Here is a 15,533-nt window from a genome sequence, read left to right as displayed (position 1 = left end):
AAATAAAATTATTTAAACAGGAGGCTAAGGGAAGTGGAATACCCTTCTAAATCTTTGAATCAAGACATTATTCTGGAACATATTCTTAGGCAGGAACTGATCCTGGGGTGGGTGTAGAAAAAGTTGAATGAAGTTCTCAGATTGCAATGTAAGAGGGCAGATTGGATGGTATAATTCTCTTCTCTGCCCCTAAACCTTTTGAAATACACATCTACATATTCTGAATGGCTAATTTACACAAATTACTTGTATTTACAAAATGTATGCAAACATGCACTTAGACTAAAAGCAGGCCAGCTGTTGCATTCAGGTAACTACAGCAAAATGTTGACCCTGTGAAAACATAATTAAGCTTATATGGATTGCAACATGGTCAAATTTCCAATGTGTGCATATATAATGAATGTGTTCATCTTCAGTGATATGTAAGTATATTTTTTTATATTTCTGCAGCTATTAATGTGTTTTGTTAAGCATTTCTAGTAATTTGGAGAGTTTATATGTTGGCTTAATATTTTTGCACACAGGGCTATTTTTGGCTTCTTGGTTTTTACTTTGAATAATTGGATAAATACTTAGTAGGACAGAATGTAACATATCTATTTGATTTATAGTATTTAAACTTCTGGGGTTTTTTTATTACTTGTGGCATATCTGATTTTTATTGATTCAGGATAGGATTCTCCTACATGGAATCTCTAGTTGCAATAATATAAAATTAATCAATGTGAAAGACTTAGATACTTAGTTATAGATGATGTTTTAAATCATCATTCATTTCTGAAGAATTTCATAAAATTAGGGTTCATACAGTACAGAGAGAATAAAAACAGTAGTCATATGCAGTGGAATTGTTGTAGATCTAGTGCAATTTTGTCTATAGTGTTTCATTATTGAACTTTTGTAATGACTTATGACAAATATGCCAGGAATGGAGATAAAGTATATTAAATATTTTTATTAATCCTCAAATCAGAAATAAAATTTGCAATGCCATAAGAAAGTTAATAATGTAATATGGTTCACGTGCGACCACATATTTATTGAATCCACTACATAAAACAAGTCATGAGTTTGCTCTCTCTGTTTTAGTCTTGAAATGGTAAACATTCCATGGAGATTCCTGTGGCATTTCAAATACTTTCATTTGATTAATGTGTTTTGCAAGGCAAAACAGTCACAGAAAAGAGTTAACTAAAAAGTCTTCTAATAATTTTGGCCCCAAGCAGCAGTAGGATTCTTGTCATGTAGTTTCTTGGAGCTCTAGTTCCAGCTGCTGCAGTAAATTCCAGAAGGTTTCTCTTGTCTTTTTATTCTGGCAATGGCAAATTTAATTTTGTGCATTGTTATTTATGTTTTCTTTAGCTATAGAGGAAAACATGAAACTGTGTGTTTTAACAGCATATTTAATTATGCATTGAAGAGCTATAACCGTTGTTTCTGGTTTGTGTATTAATTTTCTGTTTCCACTTGTAGGAGAGACATTGCCTTTGGCTACATCTAATCAAATTCTTCTGCGATTCAGTGCTAAGAGCGGGGCATCAGCCAGGGGGTTTCACTTTGTTTACCAAGGTAAACATGTCTGCTTGTGGTGGAAGACACTGGTACCAATTTCCTGAACTGTATGATTTTTAATTCTGCATAAGCCTTAATGCATTGCTTTAAATGTGAGTGTAGTCTTAACCTTTTTCCAGAGATCAGGGACTTCTGCTGGCAGACTGGCTTTCTAACAGCACTTGTCTGTGTTTATCCTGTCTTGCCCCAGAGACTTGGGCATGTCTCAGTAGTTGCCAATCTGTTGCTCCCTTACTGCTGAGTGAGCTCAAGGGGTTTAGGAATGTGCTTAATTGTATTAGTCTTTCTCAGTATTCCCAGTTGATTTTTCAAGAGCTGTTGTTCAGGCTGCTAAGGATTCTGTCTTGAGGAGCTCGGAGAGAAAATTGCTGTGGCAGAGACCATCAATTTCAGTACTGAAGTGTGGGTGGGAGACTTGCTGGTCTGCTTCTGACCCAGCTGAACTTTGGGAGACATTTTGTGCATGTCTGCACACTGCAGCTGAAATGCAAGAATGTCACAGCATGGCCAAGTCTGTTAGCATTCTGCTGAGCGGCTGAGTACGCTTGGCTGATCCATGAGTCTTGAATGCAGCCTGGTGACACCGGGAGCATTGCTTACAGATTCACTGCCTGTAAGGGAACAAATGCAGTCCCAAAGGGACTGACTTCTGGGCAGCTCACTAGAGGTATTGCATACACACCCAGTAAGCTTAATGAGACACTCACTGCACATCTTTATGAAAGTGAAGCGTAAAAGTTCTGGTGTCCTAGTTTGACACAACAAATAAATTGAAAGAACTGTCTCACCTCAAGAATATTTCCACAGTTTAAAGAAGCTTGGTAGGACTGATTGTAAAGCCTTCTGACTCCTGTGTTTATAGAAAGATATCACCATGACTGCACATTCTCCCTTGGATATTGATACTGTTACACATCAAAAGTATCTTACATACACTTGCATTAAAACTTATCGAAAATTAACTGTAAAAGAGGTCTATAAACTTAGGAGTTAGAAAAGAGCTTTCAGCATTTGGATTCTTATCCATTTGCATATGAATGACATATTTCTGTCATTGTTAAGACTGAAGTGTTACTTTTTACTGCTTTTGAAGAATTCATAGCGATATAACCCCATGATTCTATTAGCTGTATATATACACACATAGAGTGCTATTGATCAGGGAGTTTCCAAGGGAGCACAATGCTATGCCTAATTTCAGACATTTATACTTTTATTAACTGTAAGAAATAGATTTTAACAAATAGGAGCAAAATGAGACAGAAAAATTCATTTTATTTGTCTCAGAAAAATCATGAAGCTATTTAAATGCCATGGGATTTTAATATATTTTAAAACATATCTTAAGAGCTTTACTAAATATAATTATATATATATGCATATATTGGTTAATGAGTTAGTGGTATTTAATAAACTCTATCTTTTTGAGATTTTTTTTCTTCTTACAAAGCATATGATCACACTTCCAATGACCATCTGCTTGCTAGCCTCTTAAATACTTTAGAAATGACATCCACTCTCACACTGAACACAGTAATCTGGTCTGCAAAGTCAATCATTTTATTTATTGCCCTCTATTCCAGGTTGACCTTCTTCCCTGTTCACTTTTCCACTGGGCTGATTTCAATTTTGTTTCACAGTGGTATGAAACATTTACTGAAAAATGGAGGATAATTACTATAGAAAATGGAATACCTTTCTGACACAGCTTGAGAAGTCTAGGTTGACAACACTATAGGTAAAAGCTAAAAGGAAGGCTCAAGGGAGAAAAAGCTATTGCTTGCCTTATTTCACATTCTTTCTGGTTTGAGCAACACACAGATAGGGGCTTTAGCTTCTGATTCAGTTTTAATGGCTTTTGTGATGCCACTTTCTCAAAAACTTTTTTTATCTGGATATGTCATCTATGACTTAATTTCTTTTCTCAGATGATCACATTTCCTTGTAATTAATGCAATAGGAAAAGAGTGTCTGTAATAAGAGACTAAATAGATATTGAGTCTTCCAAAATATTCGAATCAGGTATGTTGATATATGCTAAGAACAATCACGTGTAAGAAGACTGGGATTTTTTTCAGGCTTTCTTATGCTTGTCTTCCTGCTATGACATCACCTAAGAAACAAGAGCCTCTATTTTTTATAACTCAGGCTGCAGCAGTGCAAAGTTCCTTCCTTAAAAAGTAATTGCCTTCCTACAATCCAAATATTGATGGGGTTTTAATATTTATCTTCTTTACTTGTTACGCAATACATGAACTAGTTTATTAATATTAATATTTTAAAGAGAATTATTAAGAAAGTTAGTATATTAGGATGAAGAAGACAAGACAAAAATAAGAGTAAAAGAAGATTGTGGCTTTAACAATCAATTTGATCTAATTTGTGACAAAAATAAAATGCTCAGTCACACATTGTCTGCTAAATGTAATTAGAGAGCAGAACTAAGTCTGTTAGTATTACTTTTTATATGTGCTACCACAACACTTTATGTCCTGCTTTAAAACAGACATCCTGGAGAGGTGATTGATGCCCTGAGCCTGTCAGTGTTGAAGAGGTATTTGAAAAATGCCCTTAATAACATGTTTTAACTTGGTCAGTCCTGAATTGGAAAGGCAGTTGGATGATTGCTGTTGATCTCCTCCAACTGAAATAATCTTGGAGGCATTTCAGCTGAGCTGTCAGTTGTGTCACCTTTTAAAGAAACAGACCTTTTTTCCCTAACTTTTTATAGACATTAGAAACTATGCTAAGTTTTTGCATGAACCGTTTGAATCCTATTTTAAGCAGTGTGAGGAAGTAAGGAACTACCTTACTTTGTTGTTATCTATAGCTTGCATTGCATCTTTTCTTAAGGCAGTTCTTTTTAAAACCGAAGAGGGGAGGGAGGGGGAGAGGGGGATTAAAAAAATTGTGATTTTCTATCTTTAGCATTTCTTGTCTCACAGTAACCATTAACAGAGTATTAGTAAAACTCATGAAAAACTGAGCAAAATGTCAATTTTAAATGTCATTGAGTGTTTCTTGCTGGCAATAGAATAATTTGATACAACTGCAGCCATGGATGTTTCTGGCTGTCAGGGCTGATCTCAGTAAAATGTCAGCTTTTAGTCTGAAAAGGTATTTCTGGTATGTGAACTAATTCAAGAGTAAACTACTACTAAACTGCCCTTACAGTTGCTATCATGTCAGAGATAGCTTGCTCACAGGAAAATAACTTTCATAAGGGAATAATATAATGAAACCACATGATCTAGCATTCTGTGTTGAGAGGTGCTAAAAGGTCTAGTTACACAAAAAAAGTGTAGATTACTAGTGCATGTAAATAAATTTCCCAACTTATTACTCTTACTGTTACTGAAAGTTATAGGATGTTCTTAAATCTGACTTTAAAAGTGTCCTTTGCCTGCACATCTGTTGTAGGTATTCTCCAGATGTGGTTGCTAGGCAAGGGTTAGAGAAACAGGAAGGATTTTTTTTCTATAGTTTACTGTCTTTTAAAAATTTGAGTGAAAAAATACATAGGGAAATGTAGTATTCCCATAGGAAGCTGAGCAAGACCTTCTTTCACACAATGAATGGAAAGTACTCCAGGAGCAATGCTGAAATTTTCAGTCAGTTCATGTAGCCTCTAGGTAAGAGAGAAAAGCTTTGGACAAGTGAGAAGCTAAAAGTTTAACTAGCATGTGGCTGAGGTGGTGGCCTGTGTGGGAGGAGGCCTTGAGCCACCATGAGCCATTCACAAACAGCATCCTGTGGAGCTGCTATGAGCCACCTCTCACGTGCCTACATTCCCACTAGTCAGAGTTACGTGTGGTGCCTCAGAAATGTTTGAGAGTGACAACTGCTCTGGGGCAGAGGTGCTGCTGGAGATGCTGCTGGAGGGATTGTTGGAGGTGCTCTTGGAAAGAGGCACTCCCTGCTAAAGGCTTGTACTGCTAAAGGGGCTGTGGCCTGTGGAGCACACCTGCTGGAGGGAGAACACCCCAGAGGGCTTGGCAGCCTGTGAAAGTACTATTCTGCACTAGGGGACATCTTTGAGGGACTGTAGCCCATGGATGACCCATGCTAGAGGAAAAACATTCAGAAAGAGGGTGATATGGAAACCTGAAGAAGCAAAAAGGAGGAGAAAGATGAGTAAAATGCTAAATAGATTGTTTGAGGAGGTGAGGAAAAGCAAAAAGAAAGCATGTACTCCAACCTCCCGTGCTGCCTCTCATCTCATTGGTACAAAAAAGATGGACACAAGAAGTAGAGAAAAAGCAGGAGAAGACAGGTGTTTGAAGTTGAACCTGAGCCTGATGAGAATGAAGTAAAACTGTTTAATTAACTTGATTTATTTTTTGTGTCTTCTTTCTTTTTAGTTCCTGAATCAGTGATCAGAAGCTTGTGTAAAATTGGTAACAAATTAAACATAATTAAGTTTTAATTTACTGAATATAAACTGCTTTGTCCACAAGAATATACTGAGCCCTTTTCTGTCACATAATTGTGAATTATTTTTCTCATGACCAAAATGCCCATTTGAACAAGGAGGCCTGACCAAGGGATGGATAATGCTGAATTACATGTCAGAAGTTGCAGTGCCAAGCATATAGGCTGTTAGTCCAAATAAAATAGCAAAAAAGAGCAAGCTGGGTCAGCTGAATTGACCTGGCAGTCTGCATCTGACCTGCAGGTTAGCATCAGGAAGAACTGTGACTGTGAAATCCTTGAACTGTGGTTTCATCATTTTCCTTCCACAAGTGCAGAAGGGTTTCCTGATAGGGTTAGAACTGCATGCAGGAACAAGTTTCATAGAGCATCTGTGTGATACTGAGGTCCTGTTGAGAACTTAATGACAAATTCCTATTTATTTGAACAAAGGCAGGTGTATTAAATTTGCTGAAAGGTAAGTTGTTTGTTTAAACTGTGTAAGGTGTTTAAATATTTTTAAAAACATAATAAAATGGATTTGCTTTTGTTTTGCCATATTGTGCATTTACCCAGGAGTATGCTAGTTTACCTCTGACCGTTCTTTATATCCTGAGTACATTTTACAACTTTATGTAGCTTTCAAGGTTAAAATCTGCAACCAACCAACATACTAATTTAGAAGAAAAATACATATTACAATTTGTCTCATTTTTTTCTGACTAATCAATTCATTGCATATTATAAAAAAGAGAATGTATTTTTCTACTATTGATGGTAATAATTATTTCTGAATCTTTTTAGAAAAAGCTTTTCTCTACATTCAGTAATAATTGGGCAAGCCTAACTGTTATATATGGTAGCAATGCTTAAACTGGTAGAACATAATGTAACCATAAATGACAACTTTCATTGTTCTGCTAAAATGTGTTGCATGTTAAATGCTAGATTTAAGATAAAATTGATTTCAATTACTGTTTCAATTACTTGTTAGGAAATGTTAATTTTTAGAGCATTTACAAGTACTTAAAGCTTAATTATGATTCTGAATGGAGCAAATGACAGTATAAAAAATAGGATGAGTGTAAAGTTATCAATATTAAAATAAGTGTGTATAAGCTCTATACACCCTGTCTTTTACTTGGCGACCAGGGTAGCTGAGCAGGTGTGGTGGGGGTGTGTACAGTTGTGCCCATGAACAGATAGAAACTTTTTCATTCTTACAGGTCTGCAAAGGAATTTAAACATAATGCTGTAAAATAAAACTAAATAGAGCTATGATTCCGTTTACATTAGTGAGCCAGAAGCACCATGATTGGAAATCTTCCAGGAGTAAAGTGTAACACTCACCTTCTTTTTTTCTTTTCTCCTTCCTGGTGCCATTTTGTGTCATTTACTTAAGGACTAAATGGCAGACAATTTTTGTGGTGTTACTTATTCATATATAGATGCAGTGTCACTCTAAAACTAATTCTTGAACAAACAAAGCTGATGAAACAAAGCTTTTGAACATGCTGCTCACACAGAAAAATTTCATATATTTAATAAGATTATTTTTAATTTACCTTTATTTTATTATACTGTAAAACATAGATGATATTGCACACTGTCATTTCTATATAAATAGTTTGTTTTTAAATTAGCATTTACTAGCTAACTGCAAAATGATATGTAGTAAGAGCAAGTTCTATATATGAGCAACAGGCACAATAGCAGAAGTCAGTAGGCATAAAAAATGCCTGTTATCAAGAAGTGTTTATAAATAATGAAGCCAAAGGTAAAACTATCCCACAAACTTCTAATGAATGTTATTATTTTGCTCTTTATATATTGCTTGCAGTCTTTTAACTGTTCTTGTATCACATCAGATTTATGAATTCCCAGACATTACTGGTAAAAATAATTGTTGGTAAAAATAATTTTGTAAGTTATTATGCTTTCTGTATATCTGCTTAGCTACACCATAAAATTTTTCTGGGCTTCTAATGAGAAAGTTCTAGTGAGAAGCTAAAGGCTCCATATTTATTAAATGAAGTAGGAGGTAGATGTAGTATTCTGTCATTGAAGAGGCCCACAGAAACACCCAGTGATCTTCTCATGCCTGAAGCTGTGCATCCAAAGTCAAAATGTCTCTGAGCTGCCACAGCACTCATATGACTGTACACGGGCACAGCCCAAAACTGCATTCCAGCTAATAGCCATGAAAGCATTAGTCCATTCTTTGAGAATACAGAAGCAGAGCAAGTAACATGAATTAAGCTCTGTCCTATAAGAAACAATCAGCATTTTTACTAGCCTGGTTTTTTTATTATGACTGTCATTTGTGTTCATGACTTTATATTTTTCTCTCTGTACACAGCTGTTCCACGCACAAGTGATACACAGTGTAGCTCAGTTCCAGAGCCTAGGTATGGAAGGAGAATTGGCTCTGAGTTTTCAGCAGGCTCTGTTGTTCGGTTTGAGTGTAGTCCTGGCTATCTGCTACAAGGCTCAAAAGCCATCCGATGTCAGTCTGTACCAAATGCCTTAGCTCAGTGGAATGACACAGTACCGAGCTGTGTAGGTAAGCAATTACATTTACATTGTCTGTTCTGTCACATGTCTCTGAATTAGGATTCAGGAATTGTTTCAGAAAATAGTATTTAACCCATATATTCACTCTCCTTCGATTAATATCAGTCATGCCCAATTTAAAAGAGCAGTTTTCCATATCAAGAAATAATTGAGTACCAGCTGGCTCATAGGCAGTATATTGTTTCATATTATGACTTAGATTATATGAACAAGTGTGATGCACATTTTCTTGTACAGTCATTATTTTCATGACTTATCTATAGCTTGAAATAGAAGACAGAATTTAATTCTCCAGAAGTGTCTTTACCTGTTTCATAACACAGTGCTTGTGTATTTCTATCACACATAGGATAATGATTTCTTTTTTCAAGCAAAAGCATAGTGTGCATTGAATGATGATAGCATTTTTAATTATAACTAATTTTCTTTAGTCTGTCAATAGACCTGCGCTGAAATAATGTTTAGCACTAAAGTTTTTTTTTTAAACCTTGAAATATTTTTACCTTCTCCCTATTTGGATTTTTATTCAAAAGTTGCTATTCCTAGGAATTTATTCTAGCCTTAATTAGAGTGTTTTAAAAATAAATGCAGGTATCCTATTTTCTGCATATCCGTTTCGTGTGGTTTTTATTCTGTTTTTATGGGTTTTTTTGGTTTGTTTTTTTTTTGTTTGTTTTTTGGGGGTTTTGGGTGTTTGTTGTTGTTCTTTTTTCCTGAACTTTAAAGAACTAAATGTGTATACACTAAAAAATATTCAATGTTCTACACAACTTTATACACTAGATTCAATATTGGAACTATCTTGGGCTGTGGGTAAATTCACATGATTTCTGTCCATCATGATTGTGTTTAATGTTATGTCTTTGCAGTTTGTTGTTACTCTAAGTAAGATACAATAAGCCTCGGTTGTTGTGCTGTTCTAGGCTGTGCACATGCAAAATGAAGTTAATTTCTAAATTGTTTATTCGGGCAGGTTGTATCTTATGTGGGATATCATTGATATATTTTAGATAAGGTGCATTCTAAGTTCAGATGATTGCTTCATGTCTATGTGTTTATGCTACAAAAGCAGATTATTATAATTATCTTGATCTTAGTAAAATTATTATTACGTTTCTGTTCTCTAAAGTGGTTTAAGTTGTGTAATGATTTGTGCTAATACTTTCTTTCAGTGCCATGCAGTGGGAATTTTACTGAGCGCAGAGGTACTATTCTTTCACCAGGTTACCCTGAACCTTATGGTAACAGCTTGAATTGTGTGTGGAAAATCATAGTGACTGAGGGATCAGGTATTCAGGCAAGTCTGTATTCTGTCAAGCATGGAATATTAAGTACTTTGTTTGTTTATTTCTCTAAAAATTTCATAAATTTGTAATCCTATAATTGGGGAGTGGGGTACTTAAAATATTAGTGCTTCGGATTTCTCATTATTGTTTTTTGGTTAGCTTTATTTATGTTACTTTTTTTCACATAGGGGTATGAATGAGAAGTGATTAACAAGCAGTTTTCTGTTTTAATTGTGTAGTATATTGAAAGCAGGTCATGATCCTTCAATCTGATATGCAAATACCAACTCTTTCTATCTGCCAGGGTATTACTGAGTCCCTTGAGAGTGCTGCAGCTATCTTGATTATCTGCTCATTTACACTTTGAGTAATTATTCAAAATGATGCAACACATGTGCAAAATCCTTCTTACTTACCTCATGTCATATTTTCTAAGAGTTACCACAATGCAAAAAGTGAATATTGATTTTTCATTTACATTCCTTTCATTGATGTGTCTTTTGTTTGGATCTCTTATTTTTATTTTCTTTGCTACACGTTCTTTTTTCATTTTGCTGGTTTTAGAGCATTTAAAGATGCACATGGCTTGTTGGCCTAAAGAAGTTCTTTGGTCCTGTTTTATAGATCCAGGTCATCAGCTTTGCCACTGAACATAATTGGGACTCCCTTGAAATATATGATGGTGGAGATATGACAGCACCGCGTCTTGGGAGCTTTTCAGGTTAGGATATGCCGTGAATTAAAGATACAATTTTATATATAAATAAATAAATAAATAGATAAATAAATAAATAAATATATATATATATATATATATATGTATGTATGTGAGGGAACATGTCTTTACTTGCTCACACATATAGATAAGGAGTATATATTCATAATTTCTGATACCATTATGAATTGTTCTTTCTTTTGGGAGGAGACTTCAGGTGGCATAAGGATGTCAATAATCAGATTCAAAGAGATTTTCAGAAGAAAATAGGGCACTAAAATGTTTAACTTTGATTAGTGGAATTTGGTTGATAATACTTTCAAAAAAAATCCTTTCTTTTATCTTTCCTGCCCCTCACATATTAGACATTCTTGGATATAAATTGGTACTGACATTCAAGGAGCTTCCCTTGATGGCTTTGACTTAACTTATCCTTATTAGCCTGCCTTTCTCATGAAAAAGATGAAGCATTCAATCTTCATCTAAACTCCCCAGACCTCACAGAACAAACTGATTTAATACAACTGGAATATAAAAAAACCCCAGTAATTATTTGTATAAAATACATCAAGCACATATATTTTTTCTCTCTATATGAGACTTTTTAATAGAAAGAGTGTGTTCTGTAAAACAAACAGATCATGAATAATAACCCAGACTCATGATTACTGCTCGGATTGTGATGTAGCTAAAGCAGATGGATTTTTGCCTCTGGTGATTTCACAAAATTTTGAAGTATAGGTGCATACTAGATTAGTAAGGAAATAAAGAATCACCTGAAAAATTTACTGATTAACACAATGCCATAAGGTGTGGCATATCCCTTTGGTCAGTTAAGGGCAGCTGTCCTGGCTGTGTCCCCTCCCAGATTCTTGGCTACCCCCAGCCTCCTCACTTCTTAGATAGCTACACAGACTTTCACAATTTGAGTGTAATGTCTACCTCTGGAATGAGATGCATTACTCTTTGCTGCCATTGCTGATAGTTGAAAGGGATACAGTCTTCTGTAATAATACAATAATGGAATATTTAAGTATGAAGCCTATCAGTCCTTATTCCTTTATAAGCCTTTAGGCAAAACTTGTATGCTTTTACTGCCTCCTAGGAGAGCTGCCTATTTTCCAGAGTACAGATTCTCAATCAAAAGGTTAAGGCTGTAGGACTCCCAGTATCCTGCCATGGAATCCATCTACGCATGCATTAGATATCTACGCATCTCTAGCATGAAGTGTAGATACCTACTCTTAAGCTGTCATCAATGATATCGGCTCCTGCCCTTTAAGTAACATTTGTCTCTATTGATAGTAAAGGAAGTCCAAAACAATTAGGACACTACATCTGGTTACCACACTAAAACATATCTTCCATGCTTCATATTCCCAATCCCAGAAAAGGCAGAGGTTAGCAAGTGAACAATAGAATTCCAGTTAGATCATAGAATTATAAAATCATAGAACAATCCAGGCTGGAAAGGACTTCACAAGACCATGTAGTTCAACCTTTTGTAAGAAAGGAAACCTAGATGATATTATCCAGTACTCTGTCCAGTTGAATTTTCAAAACCTCCAGTGATGGAGACTCTACCATATCACCTGAGTGGTTGCTGCAGGGCGTGGTGATTCCCATGGTAAAAACATTCTTTCCAATGTTAAGATGAAACATTCCCCCGTGCATCTTGGACCTCTTGCCCCGTGTCTTATCCTTGCAGCTCCCAGTGAAGTGAGGAGCCCTTTAGGTACTGGAATACTGTGATAAGGTCCCCTCTGAGCCTTCTCTTCTACAGGAAAAAGAGACCAAACCCTTTTGTTCTGTTCTCACAGGGTAGGTTCTCCAGCCTTTTATCATCATTATGGTCCTCCTTTGGACATCTCCAGTCTGTCCTTGTCTTTCTTGCATTGTGAGAACCAGAATGGAACACAATACTCCACACACAGCCTGACAAAGTGCTGAGAGGAGCAGTATGATTGCTTCTCTATCTCTGCTAGTAATGCTGCTCTGGGTGCAGCTCAGGAACCTATTTGACTTCTTTGCTGCAGCAGTGCACTGCTGATTCATATTCAGCTTCTCCACTGCAACAGTCCCAGGTCCTTTCAGTTGCTCCCCAATTACACAAGTCCTAGCCTGTAGCAGGCTCTTTTGCTTATTCTAACAGGCCTGCAGGCCTTTGCACTTGTCTCTGTTAAAGTTCGTACCATTCTTACTAGTATACTCTTTCAGTCTCTCCAGGTCTCTCTGATATGTCAGCCCCTCCACTCAGTTCAGTGTCACCAGCAAACTTGGTGAGAGTGCTTTCAATCCTACCATGCAAATAATTTCTGAAGATATTGAAACTGTGTGGGGACCACTATCAGTCCCTGGGGTTTCCATTAGTGACAGATAGCCATCCTGAATGATTCCATTGAAAGAAGCAATTATGAGAATTAAAAACCAGCCTCATTTATTTCCCACAGTACAATAGGATCTGCCTTCTCATCTAAATGAATATCACCCTTTAAGAAATTAAAAGACTGGTGGTAAAGTTACCAGGTCCTAAACAAGAACAGAACTGCCAAGTGACTTTTGTTCATTAAAAAATGTAATAGTAATTGTGAGTTAACATCCTCATTGTTACAGGACACCTTAAACATCCTTAAATATATTTCAAATTCTTTATCAGTACTGTTGAGGAGTACAGGTGGTGCTGGTAGCTGTGTGAACAGCTGCAATTCAAGCTGCTCATGGAGCTCTGGGTGGTGCAGCCAGAGGTGAGAAGCCTTGAACCTTGTGCAGCAAAGGGCCTGGGGAAATGTAGTTCAGCCCGGTGAGAGGACACTCAAAGACATGGCAGGAACTGAGGAATAGGGAAGAAGATACTTTTGTGAGTGATGAGACTGTGAGGGTGAAAAAGCCCACAGGTTTCCTGGCTGGCATTCTCCCTGGAAGCATCAGCTGGAGCTGTTTCAGTGTAAGTGCACTGTGAATAAATGGCTTTATGGAATGAGATGTTTGAGAATCTGCTGCAGGAGACCCAGGGTGGAATCTGTGAGGAGGCCTGATCTGACTGTGAGGGTGAGGTGTGCAGGCAGTGAAACGGGGACTCATCAGATCACTGGAGCTGCCCTCTGGGAATGGGCTCTGGTCCCTGCTGTGAAGGTCTCTGGTGGTGGGAGTGTGACCAGCCTGTCTGGATGGTCAGACAGGGAGGTTTCCTTAACAGATACTAAGAATTGTCCTTCTTCCAGGGAGATGCTTCACTGTTTTCTGTACTCCAGGGTAATATTGTGTGATGTCATTGCTCTGTGCTGTCTGAATTTGGATACTTTGAGTCTCCGTGTCAAACAGTAAACACCTTCCTTAAAGACCAGCTTGTCATGTTTCAGCTCCTCCAGTTATATCAAGATTTTGCTTAATTCATTTTCACTTTTAGAAGTATTTACCAGTTCCTAGTTTAGATTGTAGACTTAGGAAGATAATTCTTTTCAGCATTTCTTAAGCCCAAATTTCAGACTTATACCTAGGCTGCTGACAGTTACTTTAGAAACAGAAAATGCCCCACAGGAAATGAGAATTTTTCTTATGCATCCACCATTGAAGTTTATTAGGTACTTGATACGGTCTTTGAGGGTAATCATAGAAAATTATGTAATTTTTAGCCTCAGTAAGTCTTCTGGCTTTAGACAGTAGAATATGAGTTACATGGTATCATGTGATAATAAAGTAATTGTTTGTCAGACTGAGCAATTCTAGTGGCAAAGAATGAATCCAGAGTTAGTGACAAGCTTGTGTAACACACAAAGCAAGCAATTTTATTATGGATATTTGAATTAGGAAAAGCTACATGTTATTGTGGGGTTTTATTTAATGTGTTGCACCAGTTTCTTCATCTTTGGTCATATCCTCACAATTAGCATAAGTGGTTGAAATGTTATTGTGGGAAGAAGGTGTGAAGTACACACAAAAAAATCTGGACTTCTTTGCTCTGTACTGCAGGTTTTATAGAAATGTGAGGAAACAGGAAAATGGTAGTTGAGCTTGTCATCATAACCATATCTTTTATTTATGTGATTTTTTAATCTTTAAATCTCTTTTTACACTGTCCAAGTCAATAAGGCTGCCTCTAAACATGATGGGATCTTGTTTGATTGTACTTACTCTTATTGCCTCTTATTGTTTGGCTTGTAATCAAACATTTCCTGCAACTTCAGGAGAAAAACAAGACAGAATACAGCAAAATATTTGATTCCCATGAAGAGAATGAGAAGAAAATAAGCCTGTCTGATTCAGTCCTGTTTATGTCTTTTCTATACAAAACTTGGATCAGCATGCTATAATTTATTCCATAACTTTTATTTTTCCAGGTACAACTGTGCCAGCATTGTTGAATAGCACCTCCAATCAACTTTACCTTCATTTCCACTCTGACATTAGTGTGGCAGCAGCTGGTTTTCATCTGGAATACAAAAGTAAGACTCTTAGTTTTTTGAAACTTACTCAGGAAAAGCATGCATATAGAAAGGGAAACAGATGTTTAACATTATTCGTTTTGCTTACTTGTTTGGGGTTTGTTTTTGGGTTTTTTTTTGTTTGGTTGGTTTTTTTCCTGAGTAGCAAGCCTTGTATAAGTGGTATCTAATAAACTGAAATTTAAAATGAAGTGACATTTGAAATTGATGGAAAACAGCTTTCACAAATTAGCATCACATAACAAATCAACCTGGGAATTCATAATAGCATTTTTTAAATGTGAGTTTTAATATTGATGTGGGTTTTCTTAACTTATTTCAGCTTAGTTCAGAAATTTAGATGACCAAAAAAAAAAAAGTAGAAGTGAATTTCCCTGCTTGAAAATGGATAAAACCAGAGAAGATATGTGTATGCCTTGTCATTATTTTCTTTCCTTCAAATTATTTTCTCTCAACAAATTGCTATAATTGCAAAAAACCAATATTTTAATCCCAGAGCAAGAAGACAACACAACACTTATCTTGGTAAAT

General features: G+C 36.2%; 1 protein-coding gene across 2 annotated transcripts in view; it reads left to right on the top strand.

Moving 5' to 3' along the window:
- The window catches only part of CSMD1 (CUB and Sushi multiple domains 1), a 1,059,975-nt gene that overhangs the window by 903,581 nt on the left and 140,861 nt on the right, over positions 1 to 15,533 (top strand). For both annotated transcript variants that reach the window (XM_074538179.1, XM_074538178.1), the window contains exons 33-37: positions 1,477 to 1,572; positions 8,345 to 8,548; positions 9,732 to 9,856; positions 10,470 to 10,566; positions 14,898 to 15,002. In XM_074538179.1, the coding sequence (XP_074394280.1) occupies positions 1,477 to 1,572; positions 8,345 to 8,548; positions 9,732 to 9,856; positions 10,470 to 10,566; positions 14,898 to 15,002 (627 nt within the window). The remainder of the gene's footprint in view (positions 1 to 1,476; positions 1,573 to 8,344; positions 8,549 to 9,731; positions 9,857 to 10,469; positions 10,567 to 14,897; positions 15,003 to 15,533) is intronic.

This window comes from Zonotrichia albicollis, chromosome 3 (genome assembly GCF_047830755.1).
Source record: "Zonotrichia albicollis isolate bZonAlb1 chromosome 3, bZonAlb1.hap1, whole genome shotgun sequence".
Lineage (NCBI taxonomy): Eukaryota > Metazoa > Chordata > Aves > Passeriformes > Passerellidae > Zonotrichia > Zonotrichia albicollis.
The sequence above is the reverse complement of the archived record's forward strand: the minus strand, read 5'-3'. Positions and strand labels throughout refer to the sequence as shown.